Raw genomic sequence first — 25,454 nt, 5'->3', positions numbered from 1 at the left:
TGACCAATGAAATTAGTTGGCTAAACTTAACCATTAGCATAACAGATGAACAGTTTATAGGGTTAGGGTTGCTGTGTGTAGAGTATTTACCTCAATATATCATTTGCAAATTAATTTTGATAGTATCGTATAATGGCTATATGAGATCACCAAGAAAATTTGTTTATTCATACTCTCTCTGTGTTTATTTGATGTGTCCCCAGGTACGATTGCCAGCAAATTGCGCAGGATTCATTTATGGCACCAAGGAAGTGCCTCAACCAAAACAGGGAGAAGACTCTCTCGTTGTTGTCAATGTGGTGACTTTGTCAGATTTAGTGACTTTTCAGACCTCCTGGCGACTTCATTTCTCAAGCGTCCAGCGACAAAGCTAGCTATTTTTTTTGGACCATGGAGAACGGTGTTAAATGGTGACAAATCGGTACAGTTGATGCTGATTTGTGCTACTTGCTTGTCTAATCCAAATGTCAAATGACAGTCCAGCCCCCTCCATCCGCTGAGAGTCGGATGAGAGAGAGACTGAAGCAAATATATTGATAGCAATTAAGTGTATGACATCATTCGGTGACTTCTAGCGACTTTTTGAGCAGCCAATAGCTACTTTCCTTGGAAAACAGTTGGCAACGCTGCCGCTATCTAATGCAAAGTGTTCTCATGATCACATCACTTCCCATACACAACGTAGCCCCTCCCTCGGCTAAGAGCAGGGGTCTGTAGCAAATATATTCATATGGAAATTAATTTGTGACGTCATCTGGCAACTTCTAGCGAGTTTTTGAGCAGCCAATAGCTTCTTTCCTTGGAAGAGAGGTGGCATCACTGGCCTCACTTTGTATGAACAGCATTAAGCTACTCAGAATGGCAGATGGTGGAACCATTGAAAGAACATCACTTCCAACAGCTGTACCCTCTTCAATAAAATGCTAAAAGAAGGCTTTGATGGAGGCAAAAAGAGCGAAGAATGAGAGAAACAGAGGCGGGGGAAGACCATGAGTAAACCTCGGATGGCGTCCAGTAGTTGGAGAGAGCTTAAGGGGTTCAAGACAGATGCTGAGCTGCTTTCTATCATTTGCCCTGGACAATAGCAAGGTAGAATTAGCCGCTAACGCCAATATTAGCTAGTTTGAGCTGAAACAATTCCAATACTTGAGTGAATGTGTAACTACAAACATTTTACATTAACTATTGTGTTTATTGGAGTGATGATGTGTTACTCGATCAGTGTAACCTAGTAAGCTGAACGGTAATGCTGGGCCTAGTTAGCTAGTGTTAGCTTATTAGCTATCGGTTAGGGTCAGGGTTAGGGTTAGCAATTAGCTTGTGAAGAGGAAGATTTTGGCTGTCCACACTGAAGCCTCAAAAATCTGTTCAATCAAATTCCCACTATAACAAACTAGTTAATGGTATGACACTGATGTTAGAAACTAGGCAAACTGATGCATTAGCTAAAGTTAGCTGTGGCACTGCTTAGCTAATGTGATCCAGCTGCATCATCATCATCACTGGTAAAACACTACCAATTTGACGACTTTGGTCATCAATTTTCAAATGCTTCTGGTAGCAACTTTAAATAACCAACAAAATCATTCTGTTTTCTATTTGTAATATCAGTAATATCATTTCACAAATATGGAAAAAGTATGAACCGATCAGATAGATGTATACAATACACATGTGATGTGCTTTAATAGTTTGTAAACAAACCAAAAAAAACAGTGCACAAGGAACAGTCATATATGTTGTTGTTTCGAAGCTTTTAAATTAGTCTCCCATTGTTTGTGCAATTACATAGACACCTTTTTCGTTCATACCACATTAAGCTGTATTAGAAAAAAAAAACCTTTGACTATGAAAGACAAATACAGTACATCAAAAGGACAACAAAGCTTTTATGGCAGCAAATTAACCTCACAACCTTTTAAAAAATAATACGTGGCTATATAGCATTATACTGCATGAGTAGGAAATATTGCACATAGAGAAAAAGGCTCTTGGGATGACATCATCATTGATTAAGTGAAAAGCAGGACCAGAAGTTGGTGAATGTTGAAGATTAGTTGAGCAAGAAGGATGGTTACAGAGACCTGTCTTAACCAGTCTACTGATGGTTGCCACAGTTGTCACGCCCCCCCCAACCCCATGTAAGAGCAAAGGCTATCAAATGTACTTCATTACCTGCAAGCACTAAAAAAAAAAAACCTGCATTCTATTTTGATTTACTATCATATGTACAAATAGCATAATATTGGAAAAGAAATCTCTGTTTGACATCATTTAATGCAGGCCTGACATAAAAAAAAGTAAAGTAGCACATCAAGTTAAAACAATTTAAAGAAATAAATCTGGTGAACTCAAGATACATTGGCCAACATTTGTCACACCCACACTGTCCATATCCCTACATTGTCATAAAAAACATTTGAGATAACTAAAGAAAGACGTGCAACATGACATGAGCCTATTTAAACAGAATCATAGTATTCTGTGTAATGATACATTGCTTTTCTGCCTTTGAAATGAGACTGTTCAAATTGCAAATGACATTGTATTCAAGTCTCTATATACAACAGCCTACAACTCAAATATTTGATGAAAGCAACAGCAATGTTGCTGATGTTTTATCTGTACAATAAGGTCAGTTTGTAAAAAAACATTGATCTCCAATCTGGTCTTATACCCTCAGACTGTTATAGAGTGTTATTACAAAGAGAAATGCTACCCACAAGTCTTGCAATTTTGGGAATGGACAGTGCATTGGCTCAGTGGACACCATGATGTTTCAACATCTGGATCTACTGAAATACGGACAAGATTTTCATACCGGAAACTGTTTTTATCCATCACACTATTTGACAATACAAGCACGTTGTCATGTTTCATACTGCGGTCTTTGGACTCCCCATGTCATCTGACTGAACAGCTGAAAATAAAGATACTGTATAAAAAAAGCCTATGCTACAGGCCTAAAACAAATTTAAATCAAATAATACAATAAATTCAGCAACACTCCCTAATTTTGATAGGAATGGCATCCTTCAACTGATTGTGATTCCCCCTTTTCCTTTGAAAGTTTTAGATGAATTCAGGCTCACCACCTTCAATTGAATTTAGTCTCGAGAGATTCTGAGGTATATGTACCGTATCACCTATTACTGTGTATCTTTTACTGCTGGTTCTGCTGGTAAATCATAATCAAAATATTGCACAAAAGCCGAGACACGAGACATGTGACACAAAAGCATGATTGTTCAATTAAGAGCGTATGGGATTCCACACAATAAGGCATTGCTTTAATGAAAACGTCTGGACAAACAATTCACAGTTTTAATCCTTGCTTGACTAATGATTATGACGATGATGTCCTCTTTACTGATTGTTTTAGTTACATCAACACAGCTGCAACAAGTTAACCAGTGTAACCACATAACTACGACTATACTCCTCAGCTCTGACGCCATAAATATACAACACTGAGTACCTGATATGTAGAGATGGAAGCAGCTATTCTTGGCCAAACACAAAACAGGGATCATCCTCATGGACGATAAAGCAAGGAAACGTGTGAACGGAAATTAAGCTAAATCAAACAACCATTAGATTACATTTTCACCTGTGGATTTTAGTGCCTACAGTCGGAAGCTGCCAATTGACAGTGGTAAGAGGTTGATTCAACCATAGCCATACACAGTCATTCTACGATACGAGCATACCACGAGTTACAAAAGAAAAAAAATCCCCATATAGATAATATGTCCACACATTTTTTGCAGACATTTGTGGAAATAGTATTAATTTGGGAACTTTGTCTTATCTAAGATCAAGATCATTATTTGTGAATCCGTGATAGATTCCGGGTGGGAGAAAAAACTTAAAAACCAATAAAGCCAAAGGGCCAGCTGTTCTTGTTTTTAATGCTGCTAATATAGCCTATTTACAATCGTCTATTGTATGCAACAGAAATAGCCTCAGTTTTCACTAATAAGCTGATATGTTCTGGCCATTTATCAAAGAAGAAGAGTAAAATAACAAACATAACCAAGGGAATTCATTAATTGTGCTTTTTAACCCACAAATCCACTTCATTGTTGAAATGGGACAATTTTAAGAGGCACCACTTGAAGTGCTTACATCAGTCAAGTTCAATGATAATCTCTAAAGCTATAACAAGGACTGAAAATACAAATAGTAAATATAGTACATTTATATATTTATAAAGTTGATACAATTCCCTTCCAGTCCCATGTCCAGTTTAAAAAATATTTTCTTTGCGCTGTCGAACCTCTGACATGAAGCATTCCTTATGTGTCAACGTGCAAAGCCCTTATGTTGCTCTAAGAGAGAAAAGTACATATGTCTTTGCCAGTGTTGATTCTAGTTACGCTGACCCAAATCTGGATGACACAGGAAGCTTGTGCTAAAAAGCAAGAAGAGTTTAAACGTAGGAGGTTACTTTAAAAAGAAGAGCTAACACCTCGGCTTAGGAAACTTGCTGATTTTGGGGTTTTCTGCTGCTCTCGCTGTGGTCCGTCACAGGAATCCTTTGGCCGGCCACTGTGGGGTTAAACAGTTACCTCGTTCTTACTGGCAGTGCGGTAGTTATGGTGGTGGCCGGGGATGTACTGTAGGTGGTCCACCGTGTGTGTTCGTCGGGAGGCAAACGCCTGCCTCTTGGAGGTGGTCGCTTGGTGGTTGACCGTCAGCGTGTTGTAGGAGTCGTTAGAGGCACTGGGATGAGAGTGCATCTTGGTCATCTTGTGGCGGTCCATGACAGGCGTGGTGGGCATCAGCATGTCGGCGTGAGACATTGCCCGTGCCATGGCCTTCTCCCGGAACTTGTCGCGGCGCATCGCCGGGGACAGCAAGGGATCCTGGGAGTGCAGGCGGTCCGCCGACAGCAACTGTTCCTCTGAGAGGTGGCGGCTGCTTCCGTAAGCGGCGGCCGCCATTTCGCCGTACGAAGACAGGCCGTAGTCGCCGCGGCGCGGCGTCCTGGGAGGAGACAGAACGTGGTCCTGGGACATGGCCCTCTGGACGCGACGGGGACGCTGCCGCTGCTGCTGCTGGGGATCTGCGTTCAGCTTCACCATGTGGGTGGGTCCCCGGCCTCCAAAGTCAGGAAGATGATGCTTCCTTATGTAGTACTCATCGATATCCTTATCACCTGAGTGGGGCAGCAAGGAGACAGAGAGAGATAACGATGATTACGTGGAGGAATATCCCAGCTATACTATTAGGCTATACTGTTAGATCTCATCAATCTGTGATGTTCAGTGTACTCCAGGAGTGACTTTGTGATGAAATGTTCTAATTTACGTTTTTGGTGTATCCACTTTCCCTCAACCTGCCTTCAGTTAGTGATTTCCTACGTTTCCCAAAATGCCTTTGAACACCCCCCCCCCCCCCCCAGAAATGGGGCGTGAACTTGTTGCTTTCAAAGGTAGTTGTATGGGCATATAAATATAGCTAGCTAGTCAGCTAGTTCGTGAACACTGGGGCATGTCTATGATCACAGCTGCACCCGTTAAAACACAACATGTCTTGTAGCAGCATTGCATTCGGGTCTATTGAGGCCGCTGTCGGTGCAGAAATTGGTCTCTCTTCCTCTTCTACGATGGATTTCCCCCTGTATGATAGGTGCAAAAACCTGACCTTTACCGTCAGGTAAACTGTATCCCTGTTTCCATGAATAAACCAATTAACAGAATATTCCTGTCCAACTGTGATGTCCCACCCACAAATAGAACGGTACGCCCGCAAAAGTGTGAAAAGGTTCAGCTGCAAGCTTCCCCCTCCCTCTTTGCCTGAGCAGCAGCTTACTTTGAATACAAGGGAGAGACATGATGATCCCAACAGGAATAGTGCTAGTAAGAACTGGTACTGCTTTTTTGTTGACCTCAAAATGTACCCATTACACTGCGCGGGCATCTTAATGGGGTTTCTCAGAGTACAAGACCCGAGTCTAACCAAAACCAGGTTACTTGAGTAGCTGGGTTAACAATGGAAGTGTCTGTGAAGGTAAATGTAGCCACTGAGAGGCAGAGAGGATGAATACCACGAGGAAGGGAATTTTACTCTTTGACACTTTATTCTCTTCTCGTTATGCATATTCTATACCTTCCGGCTGGTGTTGAAGGGCCAGCGCGATAACGACTATAAACACACACCAGCGGTTTGAGAGCCCTATTCACACCGCTGAATTTATTTTGTCCTTTATTTCCACAGGGAACCAGTGACTCTCATCAGCGTAGTTGTCCTTCAGTGTGGAGAGGACTATCAGCACGCTGCAATCCTGAACAATTCAGCCGCTAGTGGTGCCTGAATGGGTAACCGGCCATTTATTTCTTCTGCCAGAAAGCAGGTGGGTCTCTTCACTGTGTGCCAACATGCCTCTAATGGTAAAGTCATTACAACTGTATTAACCACAGGCAGCAATCACCTCTCTGTGGACTTTTAGAAACAGTCTACCTGTTTTGTGGCAGAGCTGGCACATAGGGGAATGGCACCCTGGAACCCCTCTGATTAACTGTTATGGCTGAGGGGTCGTTACCTCTGCGGTACTTAATTACTGAAGAACACAGAGGTCGAATGGCCGTATTAGGACCATACCATGCTTCACTGAGTTGTGGAGAGGGAAGATGGGAATTGTTTCTGTCTGGATGCCTGTGCAATACTATCTCCCTGGGAGAGATGTCATGCCTGGATACAGAAGGTCACCTTATTGTCCCTCCATAAGGGGTTTCATCTCCCCAGCTCGGTGCATTACTAATGAAGGAGGCCCAACTTTGGCCTGTGGCGATGTGCTCTAGCATTTTTTCCCCCAAGGGTTAGTTTAGATGTGACATTATGGTAGAAAATGTCAACCAAACTCAACCAGAGGCTACAAGCATACAGACGATCGACAAGCCATGCCCCATAGCTCCATTAATAGGTCAATCTCAAGTATCCCTTTACTGTGAGAGATTTGTGAGGATTTATGCACTCAAATGATAATGTGGCAGGAATACATAATGTGCTGCTATGATAAGACAAACACACTATTAAACTACGTCTTCTTAAATAATCATTTTGATTGAAGGTTTCTGGGCTTAACAATGATCTCGAAATGCACCTCCTGTCACTTTGCCTTTGCAGCCATTTGGCTGCATTTTGATGACTGCACGCATGCTTCAGTGTTTATAGTTGAAGTGACTGAAATGATTTAAATGCCTATTGCCTGATCTCTTATCTGCAGAAGGGATAAAATGTAGCACTTTACAATTAACATGATTGCAAGAAGCCAAAGGGTCCCAAACGTGGAGTGGAACTACAAACACAGGAAATTGCTAACATCGGCTAATTAAACCCCAGCTCCCACTCTCCTAGATTAGATTCAGTGAGGATATTTATGTGTCAGCTATTGATCGCAATAGGCAGCGTAGAGCAGAAAGGCCTGTAATCATATAATGCACAAACACTTGTGAAACTGGTGAAACATCAATTATAAAGTGATCTTTACAGAGGATTTGGAAGAGGCGTGGTTAAGGTAAAGGGGGAGACGCAGTAATATCATTTTGCTTTTTCTCGTTGGGAGGATTAAGGAGGCTCGTTTGTTCTGAAGGGTGTTGTAATCCCTTTTAGGGTGATTAAGAAGGGAGAAGACAGAGCCAAATAAGATTTCTCGTTCCTCCTTTGCTGCCTCCTTCGAGGAGCTGAGCAGGTTATTATAGAGAAGTGTCCTCCATCTTTGCCTGTTAGACACCGCTGAAGGACAGGCAGGATGAAAGAGGAGGAGTCACACACACGCACATGCACACACACACACACATACGAGTACATGCATTTAAAATGGCAAATTAACCATACTAATTTGATTTAGTCATCATCTCTCCAGATGGTTTAATTAAAAAAAGCAACTAATTATATTACTTTTGGGCTCGTTTCCAAAGACCTCGCCCATGCTCGAACCTACAACGTGGAATTTCTTTTTTTTTTTAGGTACTCAAGAGCGGAAGAGCTTTCTGCAAAGGGAGGACTTGCTTGTTTGACAAATTCTGCGGGGTGTGCGGGGCCTGTCTCAAACTGAAAGCCTCTTTGTAGTTCACTGTGATTCGTCTCTGTGATTTTCCGCGTGTGTACAAGGCTCCTGCAAGATAAGAGCAAAGCCCAGAGTTGATAAGGGAGAGAAAAGGCAAACGTATAAAAGAATGTCGAATGTATTGAAAAGAGATTGTACTGTTGCATGTTTTCTCATCGCAACCATTCACTGAAGAGCGACCAATAACACGTTGCATGAAGTATTCTCTCAGTGTGAAACCTTTTCTAAAGACTCAAGGACAGTGAGTGACTGTTTCGCATGAGTTCAGCACAACTCTGAAAGAGGTGGCGACTGGCAGACAAATGCTAAAAGCTTGTTATGACAGTGTAAGACTTAAAAATTTAAAAAATGAATATCTCAGAGCATAACGCTGTGGAGGCAGAGAATTCCAATACAGCTGTTATGCATTCAATTAATTCCTGCTAATAATAGTTTGAAGGCACAAGAACACTCTGGATGGGGATACGTGGGATCGGTTCGGCAGTGTTTTCATAGGGGAATCGTTTTGCAAAAGACAACCCAGAAAAAAAGTTCTTGAGGCTAAAGGAAATTTTCCCTCTTCTTTTGTTTTTTTATAAAAGATTCACAGTCAAGAAATCAGTTAAATGTGATAGATTCAAATACAGTATACCAGCAAGCATGCAGTGTGACTTATTTCCATCGTAGCACTCAAATCATTTGGCTGACAAGCATGAAAAAAAAAATTCTGGCACACTTAGCTGCTCGCGTTCATTGTCTGTGTACTTTAACGTATTAAAATATGCATGTGTGAAAGTGAAGTCAGAGTAAAAGCGGTGTGGGAAAATGTGCTGTTTCGATTAGTTCACTGATTTTGAATTTCCATGCTCAAACGACAGGAGCAGAGGTGCAACCAAACAGTCGCTCTCTGGTGATCACTCATCACTCTAATTCAAATTTTTAAGCTTCTCTCTGAAATTGGTTCATCCCAAAAACTGATGCATGAAAAAAATGGATCTAAAGCGGAGGTAATAAACTAAAAATGCTGTATTTTATATTTGTTTTTTCTTGTGCCCTTAAGGTTCTAGTTGAACCATATTTGCAAGGAAGGAGCATCCTCCAAGGAAAGCCAAATATATCCATTTACTGAAGAGTGTGCCTTGGTCAATATATTCCAACAGAGCATTCAGGTTGAAGAATCAGCACAGTGTTGAGTATGAAGAAGCACATACATTATCAGTGTTGCTCACATGACATGTTTGCACTCCTTGATTATGCAGAAAAAGACAAACAAAGCTGCAATAGAACAACAGGCCTCCTTCCTACTGCAGCTGCATGAACATCCCAGAAGGAAGGAATGGCCGCAGCTATAGCCAAACACGTGCAACCAATCACAAATTGGCCTGGAGACCACAGAGCATGCAACTGTCCTGAGATAGAGAAAGACAATGGTAGCAGTCACATCATCATTGCGCCGAAAATGTCACAATGAAGATAATGGAGCTGACCCAGATAGCATTGCTGAGACATTAAAGCGCCATCTTGTTGGCATATAGGGGCCATTCAGCTGAAGAAATGGCTCTTAATATGTCATTAAGAGACATTAGCAACATGACATGGGCCGCAGATGGAGCCAAATTACACGCCAATTAGATGTCAATCAACGGGCCAATAGATGGAGGTGATGATGGAAACGAGTATGGAGGCTCTAACGTGTTGTCATGCATTTTAAGGAGAGGTTTATTCCAGTGAGAGGTGAAAGAGCGAGACGACTCTGCGTGTTGATGTGACAAAATCTGGAAATACTTATCATGATGCATGTCTCTGTAATGGACATTGCTATTCAGGTGCTGCTGCATCACCAGACCGGTCATGGTGCATGTGGCAATCCTTTAATGTACAGGGCAATCTCATTTCCCGCCTTTTGGTGCATTGCCAGCGGCAGGCGGTTGCAGCGGCAGGCGATCAAGCAAAACACGACGGTGGATCTAATGAAGGAACACCTACTTAATCTGTGGAGGGAGGACGAGTATTTACTTAAGTCAGACTTGATGGCCAGCTCATAGGAGGGCGGCAGGTGGCTGAGGTTCTGGAAGGATCTGGAGAGGGAGAGGTCGTAGGGCTCCGTGGCCGAGGTCAGGATGTTGTTCATCCGCTGCGGTCGCTCTACAGGGGACACGGGAGAAATCGGCGCAGTGCAATCAGAACACAATCAGTCAATCAGCAGACAGGAAGATGGAGCTCATACACTGGGGGTCCTGACTGCAGGAGAGGCGGGGAGTGTGAGGGCAAGGGGCAATGTGCTGGGAAGATTGAAGATAAAAAAAAAAAAACACTGAGTAGGGTACAGAGGGCTTTAAGGTGATGTAACACACTCTCTGGCAGCCATGTTGGAGGTCTTCAGCTCTTGGGCAACAATGGCTGAGAACAGCTGGTTGCTTATCTAAACGTCTGTCTCACTAGAATTGAGTAGACATGGATCATTTCTGTGCTGTCTGATCTGTCTGTTAGCTAGCAAATAAAAACATTAATTTCATATGTGACAATATGTCGCTCACATGTGACAGTGTGTGATAACATGTTATCACATTTCAGGGGTTTATGATCACATGTGAAGCACATGTTCTGGATGTGACACCATGAATATTCCACATCTGGAATCAAGTGATTACATGTGATGACATGTTCTCACATTTGAACATATTAAGCTTTTGGAAAGATGATGTGAAGGTATTGTAATTGGTATTGTAATTTTTGTTTAAGCATATACGGGGATCAAAATGAAAATATAGATTATCTCCATGGACTGCAATATCCTGCAGAAATCTAATGAAAAGAATGCAGACTGACAATGACCAGCTCCATCATTGCTAAGATTTCTAAGATCAGTATACTGGCTCCATTAGTGTACTGGACTAAAATCTAAATAAAATTCAAAGTAGAAATATTTGCTGTTATGGTATGATTGTTGTGTATTATTCAATAAATAATAAATATTATGGTATGTCATCACATGAAAAATGAATGAATGAATCACATGTAATTTGTTTTAAATACACATGGATTCCACTAGCCACATACGATTTGTTCCAAAAACACATATTTTCACATGCAGACCATGTGATCATCAAAACTCTTTGGACGACAAACAAGTCAGCATCAGCTACACCGATTTGTCAGCAAATGCTTTGGGAGTCAACACATTAATGTTACTCATGGTCAGAAAAACTTGCTAGATCTGGGGGACTTTGGGAGTTTAAAAAGTGACTAAATCTAGCACAAAGTTGCCAAGTTGGCAACAGTGACATCTGATTTGCACACTGGCTAATGTATCTAGTAGAAGCTAGTGCTAGTAGTGGCTAGTAGATGTGTGATTACATTAACATTGGTTGCTTTGCTAAATTACTTTGCTGGCTAGTTAGCTAGCTAATGAAGCCAAAAAACATTTTCAATCCGAGCCTTATTTTCCTTTTTGAAAATTTCATCACTTACTTCACTGCAGACCGTTCCTCCAGGTTGCCAGGAGCGCTGCCGTCCCAACACACACACACACAGGGCCAACGGTAATCTCAAACAGCTGATTTCAAAAAGCGATTAAAACTGCTTTTAATCCGTTTTTGGATTCATTAATTTAATCAGGACGTGTTTCAGTTAACTGTTGGAGATTACCGTTGGCCCTGTGTGTGTGTGCGATGTAACAGATATGGCCGCTCTACAGTGAAGTAAGTGATGAAATTTTCAACACAATCAATCGTCATGATGGCAAAAAGTAGGAAACAAAGGCCCAGGTTGAAAATAAATGATCCTTTAACTGAGCTGACTTGTCAAGCTACAACTTGTAGTACTGGAGTACTGGAGTTGGGTCAAAGCCCAAAGGGGCTCAAGACAAATCTGGAAACAAATCAACCTTATCAGGCATCATGTCACTTCACTATTTACTTAAACTGTTACTGAATGGATCTATATGCACATCACAACTATCTTTTTCAGGTATCAATCCTTTTTCTAGTGTGGTTGTCACATATTTAGCCATTATATGCACACAGCCAGTTCTCTACTGGACCTCCATGATGGCACCAGACATGGCTGCCAGATTTGTGACACAGTTGCAAAGCCTCTACAGAGCATTAGGGAGAGAAAGGAGATTTGGGAGCTGCCTCTGTTAACTGTCGTCTACCAAATCAGCTCCTCAAACCTGCATTTCAAGTGACATGCTGTCGGTCCTGGAATGCGTTTGAATGACAGTTCACATTTATGGCTGTCAGCGGTATGTGTGGCACCATTGTGGTTCACTGCGCTGCTCCTGCGCTCCTGTGGCTACAGTATATGGGACGCCCAGTCATGGGTCAGGAGGCGCAAGCAGCAGCGGTGGGGCGGGGCGGAGCAGGGACTCTGGTGGTGGGTTTAAAAATAGGGCTGGGCGACTACTGCGGCAAGGAGGACAGGGACACACAACACCGAGCAACATATGCTGTAGAGGGGAGACATTCGATCAGTTGGAAAAGGTGTGTGTGGGTTATAGAGGGTGAGGCCCGATAGGTGGACTGAAGGAGAAAAAATAGTGAATCAAGGCATGTATAAGAGATTTTGAGATCGGACAAAAGGTCAGGGATTGGCAAGGAGTGTAACCGTGTGAGATTTTGTGACTGCAAAAAGTGCATGCTTTCCAGCAAACAGAGATATAGATGAAAGAAAAAGAGAGAGAGTATGCAAGAAAAAAAGAGAGTAAAAATGCCCTCCTGCCATGACCCCCGGTATACTGTACAGATACACAATTTTGAATATATGCTATACATTATATATGTGGAAGAAAACATGTGAGGGCAAGAAAAGATACACATAAACACCAAGTGCATGTGTATTACTTACCGTATCTCATTTGTCTGTGGGCTAACAAATCCAAGTGAGAGAGAAAGGATCAATAACAAACAATGTGCACAGTATGTTTCACCAAACCAAGTATGGCAAACTGCCTACGCTAGAGGTTGCCTTTGCTCAACGGCAATATTGCAAGCAATGCCATAAGGGTTAACACAAGTCTAACGTGGCAACTACACTCTCGAATTATGCATTACAGCTACAATCCGCGTCAAAAACTAAATAGACTTCAAAGGGTCTATTTGAAGAGTTTTATTTGGTGCTGGAAGTACTTTTGAAACCCATTTTCCCACTGAAAGGACCGTCCTGTTTAAGAGGTGCAGAAGCATTGACAGGATGTAGACTGCAGCGCTCCATTAATGGTGAAAAAGTTTGTATAATGACTCAATGACAACCTCTTAGCTCTACCCTCAAAACACTGACAGAAAACATTGGCGTCGGCAATTTCTGGAATGTCGGAAAGGGGGTCTGGAAACAAGTAAGTCTGATTCCCTCTTTAATTACATGGTGTTTCATTGCAGTTTAGAGGTATGACCATTCAGTAATTCCATGCTAAAAGCTACTCTCCTTTCACAGAAAATCACATTTAGAAAAATAGATGGGGCGCAATAACTGTAATTGGTTTTTCAATAACGTCAGCAAACTGCACAGATAATCCTTTGATTATTGTACATTTTTGTTTTTCATTTTCTCCAAGGCCTTCTTTATCGTTTTCTCACATTTTAATTTCCCTCCGAGAGGAATACTTTCGTCCTTGCAATTGGAAATAGTCTATCATTTCAGTCAGATCTGGGAAAAAAATCTTTTGGCTTACGTCCCATTTAGAGGTCGTTCATATATCATTTTGGCACTGCTAAACAAGTCAGATCCAATCACCATCACTGCATCGTCCTTAAACTTAGAGTACAAGAAGCTGATTTTTAGCATGGATACTGTATAAAGATACTCATAAAGATACAGACATGATGAGATTTAGCACACACTACTTCTGTGACATGCATTCAAAATTCACATTATCGTACCAGATCAGCAAATCCATGCACTATACATGCAGTGTTACATCTATAATTAAATGCTATCTCCATGTAATATCTCATTACTGTGTCTGCTTACCCAATTTGGGTGTGAGGGCTGTAAGATCCAGGTGGCTGTGTTGGTAATCATGTTGGTGGTTACCTATTGTGAGAATAACAAATAAAGTTAACACTGAAAATCAACATGGCTAGTTCTGATGACATGATGGCAGGAAATAACTGGACATAGAGCTGCTATACTTTCTCCTTTTGCACTCTGTATATCTAGTCCTTAGTCTTGACTTTACAGAAAGGCTTCTTCTCTGAGTTGAACACGCATTCTCTGTCTGACAGGTTGTATCTTCCTGGTCGACAGCGCAGTGTCAGTTGGCTTTGCCGTACTAAATCCAGCCAGTGGTTATGAGTCCACAGATATGAGCTGCTTTGATTTAGCCTGCCTGTCTGAAGTGAGCAGTAAACACTGTCACTGCTCAATTCTGGGTTTGTGTGCATTTCTTCCCCCTGACAGAATTCACAGTAGACCATTACTGTGCTAAAATGATGGATTACAGTCTTTTAAGATGGGAACACACAAGTATACCTGACAGTAATCCATCGTAGCTATAACTATGAGGGTCAAATTTAACAAGTTATTTGATGTTAGTGACATTACGCTGTGTTATTTTGCACTAAAATGGTTAAAGAACAAAGCAACACAATCTGAGCCCTCCATCACTGGACAGCAAATCATTTCAGAGTGAAAATAATTCCCTTTATTCAATTACTCCTGGTTCACTGTCACAAAGCAGAGATTTTCCCAACAGCAAATGATACAAAGCGTGGATATTTGATAGCCGTACCTTATTTGCATTTAAATATGTTCATTTATCATCCTATTAACAGACTAAAGACTGTGGAAAACAGAGCACTGATACCTGGAAAGACTCATATGAGCTCTTTAGAAAGCTTTGAATGAATGACAGGGGGTTGTGTTCTTATTTTGTCAAAGACCAGCGCCTGTCTTTCAGTTATGTTGCTTTCGCAGTGAGTGGATGTGACATTTACTAACAGAAATTTAATTTGACTCTTGATAAGATCCTGCATGTGAAACAGTTGGAGGGAAAGTTTCTTAGTGCTATTAAGATTCACCTAAAAGAAGTCAGTTCAGTGTTGTTGGAAATCCTTGTTAACCTCAATTGAACTGATATTCAATACAGGAGAATAATGGACACAAAGACTTCTCCAGTTAAATGGTCTTAAGTAGCTATATACCATAATTACAATTATAAAACAAGGCTTTAGTCCATTCTCCCTGCAGCTGTATTTTGCTTTCCAATCACACAGGTTTTATCAAGGGACCAATTATACCGGCTACAGAAAGCTCAGCTAAATTACCCTACTATGAACTTGGAATGAAAGCAGCTTTGCACCAAATAAATAACAACCTTTTACTACTTGTGTAATTACAGAAGCATCCCTTTCACCAGTTGGGAAACCAAACACCTCATAAATTTCACACATAAAAATGTTCCACTAGTTTTTAACCGAGGTTCAGAAGTTGACTGGGGGTAATCACCCTGCTAAGATGATTTCCTTTGAGTTTAACTCTGGTTCAGGGCTTGCTTGTGTGCGATCCAATTACCACTTTGTGTAAGATATTTGAATGTTATTGCTGATATTGCTGATACAGTCATTAGCTCCAAAAGTGGCACTAATCTAAGGAAACATTATAAAAAAAAAGATCTCTAGTTTGCTCATGAGAAGCCCCAGTATGGCTGCTGTGAGGCAGGTGGGTGGACTGCAGAGAAAAGTCCGGCCCCGGGACTCTCTAGGCCGTCGATATATAAATGTAAACAGGCATGAATCGGCCCAGGGACACCGAGCAGTCACACAGCACAGAGCTGTCATCTGAGGAATCTGCTAAACTGAAAGCAGTCAGAGGGCACGTTCACACCAAGCATGTTTATTTGGAATCTGGAGCATTTACTCCTTAAGTTCAGTTTGGTCAGGGGAGAACAGTGGCATTCAAAATTGGGTGGCACCAAATAACCAAACCAAGATGCCTGAACATGCAGGTCTCAGTCCTCTTCCAAGCAAACTGCGGTGCGGCTTGTGAGGAGTGAGAATGTAATCCGAACTAGAAGGGCACTCGGAGAGTGCAGACCTCCGCCGAGGTTCGTGCTATTATTGGTTGTTCGTGAGTCGGATCCGGATCCGCTCCAAAATGTAATGGGTTCTTCCTTGGCCCATGCTACACCCTTCCACAAACTTTCCTGAAAATCGGGCCAGTAGTTTTTCCATAATCCTGCTAACAGACAAACAAACAGACAAACAAACAAACAAATGGCACCGAAAACATAACCTCCTTGGCGGAGGTAATAAGCTAGAAATGAGCCCCAAATGTGCTCAGTTTAACGGGTGTAAGGAGATGGATGTTGAAAAATGACGGACTGAGGGCAAACCACAGTCTGGACTGATGCTCGTATTCGGCTATTTCTTCATGTGTTCTTAACTGGTATGAACACCAGAGGAGGGGAAAAATTACAGCAAAGAGTGCAGCCAAGTCCATCATGCTTAGCTAAAGTTAAAGGGAATGGAATCAGATTTGTTTTGACTCCCCTTCTGCTGCTAAAATCTCTAAATTGGTGGGATGACAGGTTATCAAAACTCCAATCAAAGAGCTATGAGTCCCTGTGACTTTGGTTGACAAGCCCAGGTTCTCTTGTAATTGGGCAGTATGAACCTGAATGAACCAAATGCAACAAAGTCAACTTTTCCACTCTTGTTGGCGTGATTGCGGCGATGGATGTGGGCAGGCATGTGCAGCCATGATGCCTCATGCCTGGAGGGCTTCTGACACCAGACACTATACACACTAGACGCTCACACTGGACTGTAGAGTGTCCGTGAAGGAGCTTATGTTAACATGAAGTGAGCTGAATCATAGATTGGAGTTGCCACCACTTGTAGCGATCCACCCCTACGCATATCTACGAACATACATCTAACGGCATGCGATTTCTTGATGGTTGAGGAGGGGGGAAAAAAAGTCAGCCACGAGTGAAAACAATGTTCAGCCTGCAGCTTGTACGCATGTCTCCCAAACCACTGTTGAGTGTTCTTGACGTTATATAACATCCAGGGCTAGTGCGATTTAGTTTTTCATTGAATGCAAAAGGATATTTCTGTAGCTAGAGCTCCCGATTTGCCTTACAGCAGCTGATGTCCGAAAGCCTTAAACTGTTGCTGCTGCTGCTGCAGTCGCACCAACACTGACCAAGAAAGTGGAGCAGATTTCATGGGATTTCTTTGGCATTTTCTCGATATCAGCGTTTAGCATTGCACGTATTATCATGCAAAGTGAGACGTCGCTATCGCGAATCCATTTGACACAGTGCTCAGCGGTATCTCGAGAGTGTGCCAAAGAACATACCTGCTAAGCGTAATACATAATGCAGCAGCTATCACTTAAGTGTGTCATGTGGATTGGCTGTAATAATGCAGGCAGTTCTGTCCCAAATGAATAAAATGCTTCCAGGTTCCACCGGGCGGACAGAGGGGATCCCACTGTGACCCAGATCCATTTTAAACGGCTCGCTCTGGGGAACCTGATGGACAGACGCTGGCTATGGCGAGAGCCCACGCCATGTCATTATGCTGGCAGAGTGTGAAGTACCATGTGGACCCGGTGGGGCAGCTCACCTCGTTTTGCCCTTGTGCATGTGCATGTGTGTGATAGAGAGAGAGAGAGAGAGAGACATAGAAAGAGAGAGAGAGGTGGGAGCTTGCTGTCACTTCTAGTGTTTCGTCTGTGTCTCCCAACGACACACGACTCAAACCTCAAACGGATCTGTGACATGCAACAAACCCCACTGAAAAGATTTACAGCTGAATTACCAAACATCATAAGAACAATCACAGCACCAAACGATCTGAAGAACTGACGCCGTTAACTGGCAGAGGAACATAACAGATTCATTTTACCCAAAATAAATGCAGGAGGTACGGACTAACATTCATCACCGTCGCTTTAAGAGGCACTAATGCCACCGTGTTCATGTCGGATTTACTGTAAATGCGAGCTGCTGACTGGGAAAAAAGCGTTCGCGTCAGCCTCATGGTGGTAATTACAAGCAGGATATGTGGGAATTGTTTGTGGGTTTCGGCGTCTCCCGCTTGGGGTCATAAATTGTGGAAGTGTGTCAACACAGAATGATGATGGTTTCCTTTGCTCCTCAAGGCCTTTCAAAAGAATTTAATAATATCGGCTGATCGTAAAAAACCTCATAACAACAAGAATGAGCGTCACAACAATTGACCTGACGATCGATATCTTGGATGTGGGCGTTCCAACGAGTTAAACACATAAACATTTCCAAGTTGTAGCAATGAGATGTCATCCAGTTTGTCCGTTTCTTCTGATATGGCATGAACGCTGCAAATGACAAAACTATGAATTAATGCATAAGTATTTTTGGCCAGAAATAATAACATTATTGACCCAAAAGTATTTTTTTGGTGGCTGAAATCAAGTGGCACAGAGCTACTATGTGCTGCAGAAGCAGAACGAAGAGGAAAAAAAAATTTACATTAGGGATGTAACTTATGTTTTAATTAATCATCAATTGGTGACACCGCCTCCATGCTGTCTGCCATCTTTCCATCAAGACACGCCCCTTAAATGTCACATCTCAGTGACTCATAGAAAATTACTCATAGTATTCACCACTTTATGAACTTTTTTATGTGTCATCTCAACTCATAATTATGATAGTTTCAACAGCATTTGAATGAAGCATAATTATGGTCTAGAAATGGACTGTGTCTGCCCTAAATCAACACATCCTATAAAGATTAGGCCTTTTTTTTTTTTTTACTTATTTGCTGCTGACATCCTGTGGTGACAAATCAGTTAATTCTTCGTATCACAAACTCAAAACAGACTGCAGCTGTGAGAGAGAAAGTCACTGTACCTTATCTCAATGCTGCAAAAAGGACTGGCTGACATTAGCACATTTTCAAAACTGTATAACAGAAAGTACTGGTGCTCCATGGAACTGTAAGAGTCACATAAACATAAAGTCTCTCAGTCTTACCCAGCGTCACAAGCTTGAGCGATGGTGTTTTCGGGGAGCAGAGCCTCTCGGAGTCTGCGAGTTGCTAACAAGGATAAGCACAGATTTATCTGATGTCTTCTTCAATATGTCAGAAGTAACATCATACAAAGCTGCCGTTATCCTTGCCGTGGAATATAGGACTCCTTGACTTAAGAGAGCAAAGACAGAGCGGAACGCCGAAGGATCCAGGTTGAATATAACGACCAAGCCAGGAATCTATGTGTGGGTCCGGGGAGAAAAGCCCGCACTATGAGAGGGATCTGCATCCAAGGAAAAGAAGAGCTAGGAGTCTTGATTCGTTATCAGTATGCAGTTCCCTTATAAAACCCACATGAAACCAGTTAGACTCCAGGATATAAAACCTTGCACAACAGTAATCATAGAGCTAAAGCACAGTATCTGTATAAACAGTATCAAACAAAATGGATTGATGGCTTGGTTCTTGGCTCTCATATTGCTCAGTTCTCATTGGACTGAATGACAATAACATTCCATCTCACTCAAACATCAACAGACACTGTAGTGCTTCTTGAATTAGTAAAACAACCATTTTGTCTCCTTTTCTTCCAAGACATTTGTGGAAATCATATGGCAACTGAAGGAAAATATCTTGTTTTTAAGATATCCTTGCATTTCTGTCTGTTTGTTGTAATCAAATGAACACTTACAGAAGAGAACACTTGCTTTAGGAGACTTTCATGATTTGGCTTTTATGGTTCAGTGCTAAAAAGTAGAATTCAATAAGGCTCATAGTATAAAGAGTAGACACTCAGTATGTGGTAATGTTATTTCAGTGAAGATGCATCAAGTGTTTTAATACTTTCATGTTTGGTGTAAAAGAGAAGCAATAAAGTATTCTGAATATGAATTATCAAATAAGTTCTTTTCCACAATTTTTGTGAATAATTACACTCCGTGTTTTCTCATAATTATGTTGGTATTTTGGCACAGAGCAATTGTTAATAAGCAAGCTGATGAAACGGTTTAATGAAGGAGAAATGTCAGGCTTTGTGAAGGCACCACAAACTGGAAAATTACAACTGAGATCTGTTAATGACTTTGCAATTATGAGTCGAGGTTGGCTGCTTGCTGGCATTTAATTGAAAGTATACAGAATGCAAAATCTAAATGTTTACATCCTTCAGTTCAATTTGGAAAAGCATCTCAGTGCGGCTCGGCTAATTTGAGTTCACGCAGAAGTTCACACTTTGATCAGACAAAACTGTGCACTCATGCATTATGTAAAATTCATAGTGAACTAAAAATTCACACTGAACCAAATGCAGATGACTGTTGCTTATTAAGGCGGTTCGGCTTCTAATGTGCATCTCAGCACCGAGGAAAATCAGGGAGAGGAGAGAGGGGACGGTGTTTTCTGAGCCAGGTTCTCTCAAAATGTTCCTATTTGTGTGGTTGTCACTGTCCCCACCATCTAAAGCTCTATTCTTTCAGCCCCATCTATAATGCTGACAGATCTGTGTGTGTGTGTGTGTGTGTGTGTGTGTGGGGAGCTGTGAGGCATTCAGACAGAGAGAACAGAGACAGGAGGGCTGGGGCGGCCGGCTTGGCATTACACATGACGTCTTCCCACCGGGGGCCTGAGGATCTTTGTTTCCTCTTTATCGATTAGGGATTGTGTGTTGCGGCTCCTGGGCGCATCATGCTCTGGTGACATGGTTTTTTTCCAGTCAACTGAAGGCAGAGCCCATTGTTTGCCCCCCCTCAGGCCGACCTTGTGACTTCTTAAAAGGAAAAACCCACAGCAAACTCTAACTAACCCCTGAAGACCTTGGGAGCAGGATAAATGGAGACTGTATATGTGCTTGGGGCGGAGACGGTCACGTATAGGTGGAGGCACAAGGAAGAGAAAGAAAATAAAGTTTTTTTTTTTTAAATATAGCAAGATTGAAAACATGGGTGAATGAGAAAGTGCTGGAAACTGAATGGGAATCCAGTTTTTTTTTTTTTTTTAGAATAATACAACGTAATGGTGAGATGCTGCAGTATTAGAAGCAGCGCCTAATGGATTCATGACTAATATGAATTCTTAGAAGCCTCTCTTTAATGGGAGTTTTGCAGAAGTGTTAGCCCTCTTTCTTTCTAAAATAAGGCGACGCTAACCTTGATGTTCCTTGTCTAGCCATTTAATGATTACTCATAGAATCTTTTATCAGGAAGCTTTGAGTAAGTGGGTGTTATTTTACAGCCATTTTCCGGGAGTGGAGGATTTCTTGGCTCGGTACCACATGTCTTTATCAGTTGCTTCGTCTCCTTCACACTTCTGGCACTTTGGCAGAATTAAAGTAACAAGCGCTCCTTTCTCTCCCGGCCTCGTGAGCAGTGTGTGTGTGATAATTGGAACAGATAATTGTATCTATTTACATATAAATGTGATTGATGCTTGTCCTACAGAGCTAAGCTTCCTTAAGCCACCGCAGGAGCTGTTTGGCGTTGATCTTGTTATAATCTATCCATAATATTTGGATCCTCCATATGAAGTTACCTAATTAAATGATCATTCACGACAAGTAAACAATTGGAGATGATGATGCTAATTAATAGTGGCTGAACACTGTGAGGCGGTACGTGTTGAGACGCTATTATTGCATTTGTCTAATGGTGTTTATTAGGAGACTTATGATTAATACGGCGCCATGACGAGCCGGAGCCCGATCTGTGCCTCCGATGGCAGCAGGCTGAGAGAGACGGAGGGACAGCTGTACCACACGCTGCCTGAGAAGCCACAGGCCCGGCTGATTAGGTGCTTTCATCCACAATATTGACCGCCCTGCCACGAAATCTCAAATGAATACTCGAGTGGTAATGCCAACCTTCATTAAAATTTGCGCACAGTGGGACGATTGGAAATGGCTGACTGAACCCAACTGGTCCCAAAACAGGAGGACCTTTTTAAATCGCTGCTTTTGATATTATTAATCATGACACCACTAACAGCTAGAAACGATATATGGCAAAAACCCTGAGTGAAGAATATTAAAACAGTCAAACTGAAACATATTCTAATGTCTACTGAGCCGCTGAGCACATCATCAAGTGTGCTGATCTTTTCTTGCCGCTACGCTTCTTTATTTTAGTGGTTATGACTAAAAGCCTCTGGGCCGAGGTGTTAAAAGGTGCTGCCATGGGCCCCCGTGTCAACATGCCCTGCAGCCAGGTGACGATGGCACTGGTTGCTGTTGCTAGGACCCCAACAGATATATATAGAGACGCCGACTAAAGCTAATATGCAGAGACTCCATATATTGAGACTGCTTATTAAAGCTTTTGCTTAAAGCCCCCAGAAGTCCATGGGTTCCTTTTCAGCTGGAGGTGCACCTGGAGCTTCCTGGTGGGCTGGAGCTGCGGAGGGTTTGCCAAAGGAGATTAAAGATTGACAGCTATTACTAGGGATGGGACCATATGTCGAAATTCAATATATCGCAATACAAAAATGTGACGATACGAATTGTGAGGCAGAAAAATGAATCGTGATATTAGCTCCATTTTATTCTGCTGTAGTAATCACAAATGAGACGGCTTGACCATCACCGTTTCACGAGTTATTTTACTGTCTGTAAGTGATATTAGTGTTGTCACGATAACCAAAACTTCAACACTACTTCAATACCATTGCAAAAGATTGAATTCAATACTGAATTTTGTAAACATTGATTTTCACCAAATGTTTCTCTGCAAGATTTCAACGTCACCTCCAGAGGGCGTAAACGTGCGGATGGCACATGGATCGAAATAGTTATAAAAATGGAATAGACAGAGTCACAGTCTGGTAGCAGTCAGTGCAAAATTCAAACAGTCAAACAGTAGAAAACATGGTAACAGTCTCAAACAGTCTGGAGTTGAATCCCAGTACATGTAAACTGGTTGATAAAACAAATATGGAACTATTCAGTTTACAGAGCCGACAAAGACGACACCTTACCTTCATCAAAACCACTGTGCACAAAACCACTGTGCTGTTGAAGTCAAGTGTGGTATAATCTCGCATAGCCAGACCTCCGTCTCAAACTAACGGAGGTCTGGAGAACTTCTCGACAGAAAATGATGGATAACGAGACCTTGTGGATCCAGAGGAGCCATTCAATTGGCTCAGAGTCTGAAAACACAAGACATGCCCCGGAAACAGCACTTCTATTTTCCTTTATTAGTTTAGATAAAAATGGATGAAATTTCCACTTAAGACTTGCTTCTGTTTTGCTCTTGTATGCTCTTGACATCAAATTGAGTCAATGAAGCCTTTACAGCTTCTTAGCTCCAACACAGGGATGCAATGGCTTGTTTACCAACAGGTAGGTAAAAGTGAAAGTTAGATTTATCAAACCTGGCTGACAGCCTTTGATGCATTACATGGGAGAGAGAAATCTATAGTTTTAGTACTCTGTCCTGTCATATCAATAATGGTGGAACCAGTAGATGTACTATCGTAGTAATATCAAATTTTTGCATACTAAGTCAAAATTCTGGTATCATGTCAACACTATGTGATATAAGAACCACCATAGTTCACTATCTAAAATGTAACAGCTGTAGACCAGCATACTTAGCCTATTAAAAGCATAAGCGGTGGTGTGTGTCGGACCCTGCGGTTGCCTCCAACCCCCCCCCCACCCCCCTCACCCCCCCTTTTCCCCCCCGTCACTCCGGCGCCGTGGGACGAGGGCCTTGTTGCCTTTCCCTCGCCACGCTCACTGTTTGTACAATGGCGGCACCACCCTGCGCTTTTCCAACCACTTATGGCACGCATATATCAAGGTAATAACTACTGCACAGTCACAGTGACAAGAAACTAAACAGCAGTCCTTTTAGGAAGCGAGTTAATTGACTTGTTTTTCAGGGAGGTCTTTGTACTCTATGGGTGTCCACAGTTGGTCGCCTACACAGCACTCAAAGCACCCCCCATGGTACTGACTGCAGGAGTGACAACTAATTATACGACAGCAGGATAGCTAGGAAGCACACTGTGAATGGGTAACTTACTACAACTTGGTAAATTTACTTTTAAAAAATCCCCATTCTTTTTGTTTGCCTGTGCATGAAATAGGATCTTCATCTAGAAATAAGATATTGAAGCGATGCAGGTGGAAGAAATGAAGCCAGTAGGAGATGATAATGAAAATAGACATATAATGCTGGGAAACACTGATCAAATGCAGTGTTGTTTTTTGTAACCTATCAGGCAAGATGTGAGGTGAAATCAGATTATCACAACATGAGATGGGATTTATCCCGATGGGCGCAGGAAAAGCTGAGATGCCGACAGAAAAAGTTACTTGTTATTCATAGACGAAGAATAGCTGCTGAGGAGTCTGGGATATTTGGGGACATTTCTGAATACATAGCAGTTTAAGGAATTGGGGAGAGAAACCATCAGTCAGTCAGAAGACAGTACTTTTCTGCCAAAATTTGACAGGTTGAATCTGAAAGGTTGAGATCAGATAGGAGCCAGAGGGAACAAGGGAGATAAGAAACAGGTGAGAGGCCGGAGATGAAAGGGAACATTGAAAAGGAATGAATAGGAGTGCATGAAACACAGCAGAGTGGTTGTAGGGCTTTGTATGGCAGCATTGAAGAGCTGTCAGGATCATACAGAGGAGAGGTCAGAGAACAGATAAGGATAGAACCGGCGGTCGGTCAAACACAGCGGCGAAGGAATCCCACAACGCCAAACAAAGAGACTGAGAAATAGGTGACAGCGGAGGGATGCGACCCTCGACGGGACGCGAGACATTTCCTGATCTACGTGACATCAAGGTGAAGATGAATAGCGAGAATATATTGCCGATGGAGCGAGAGAGTAAGGAAAAACAAACTGAATATGCACGAAAAGGTCAGAAATGAGAATACATGAGACCGACTCACAGAATCAATTCTCGGCTTGATGCCTTTGCTCTTTAAAAATCACAAATAAGGAACAGCATGCTGAGGTCAGTTCGCATTGTAAACTCCGACAAAATCTACATAAATAGGAAAACAGGGAAGAGAGCGCTACATAGGGATATATTGAGCGAACATTTAAAGTAGACGGCACTCTTTGGTGTGGGGTCAATATATCAGAAGGAAAACAAATCGAAGGCACAAAATTAAAAAGGGAGTCATGACCACACCCTTATATACTACCTCTAGGTGGCCTGCAGCCATACTGCATGGAACATGGATTTGTTTGTTACTCTGCATGTTCTGCTGTGCTTCCTAATGAAAACCAATGAATATATATTTTTTCTAACCCTGAACAAGTCAATAGATTAAAGAGTAACTAAACCCCAAACCCAAATTTGTGTAAAGCATGACATCTAAGGGTAAAAAGCATGCTGCTGAAATTGCCATCTGCTATTGGCTGATCTTTGGTGCCAGAGTACAACAGGTGGTGACATCACCTGGCAGCAAAGATCAGCCAAT

General features: G+C 42.0%; 1 protein-coding gene across 5 annotated transcripts in view; it reads right to left on the bottom strand.

The window, feature by feature from the left end:
• Positions 1 to 4,559: 4,559 nt before the first annotated feature.
• Positions 4,560 to 25,454, bottom strand: part of LOC139651634 (protein shisa-6-like) — a 64,015-nt gene continuing 43,120 nt past the window's right edge. For 2 of the 5 annotated variants that reach the window (XM_071528635.1, XM_071528636.1), the window contains 4 exons: positions 14,024 to 14,086; positions 12,902 to 12,922; positions 10,070 to 10,198; positions 4,560 to 5,161 (listed from right to left, as the gene is read on the bottom strand). In XM_071528635.1, coding sequence (XP_071384736.1) covers positions 4,560 to 5,161; positions 10,070 to 10,198; positions 12,902 to 12,922; positions 14,024 to 14,086 — 815 coding nt within the window. Of the gene's footprint in view, positions 5,162 to 10,039; positions 10,199 to 12,901; positions 12,923 to 14,023; positions 14,087 to 25,454 lie in introns of all 5 variants that reach the window. The other 3 variants (XM_071528637.1, XM_071528638.1, XM_071528634.1) reach the window with 2 other exon arrangements.

This window comes from Centroberyx affinis, unplaced genomic scaffold, assembly GCF_046629955.1.
Source record: "Centroberyx affinis isolate AG114_WGS23_722 - 3 ecotype Tasmania unplaced genomic scaffold, CSIRO-AGI_Caff_v1 ptg001691l_1, whole genome shotgun sequence".
Taxonomy (NCBI): domain Eukaryota; kingdom Metazoa; phylum Chordata; class Actinopteri; order Beryciformes; family Berycidae; genus Centroberyx; species Centroberyx affinis.
Note: the sequence above shows the minus strand (reverse complement) of the source record. Positions and strands in the feature narration are given on the sequence as shown.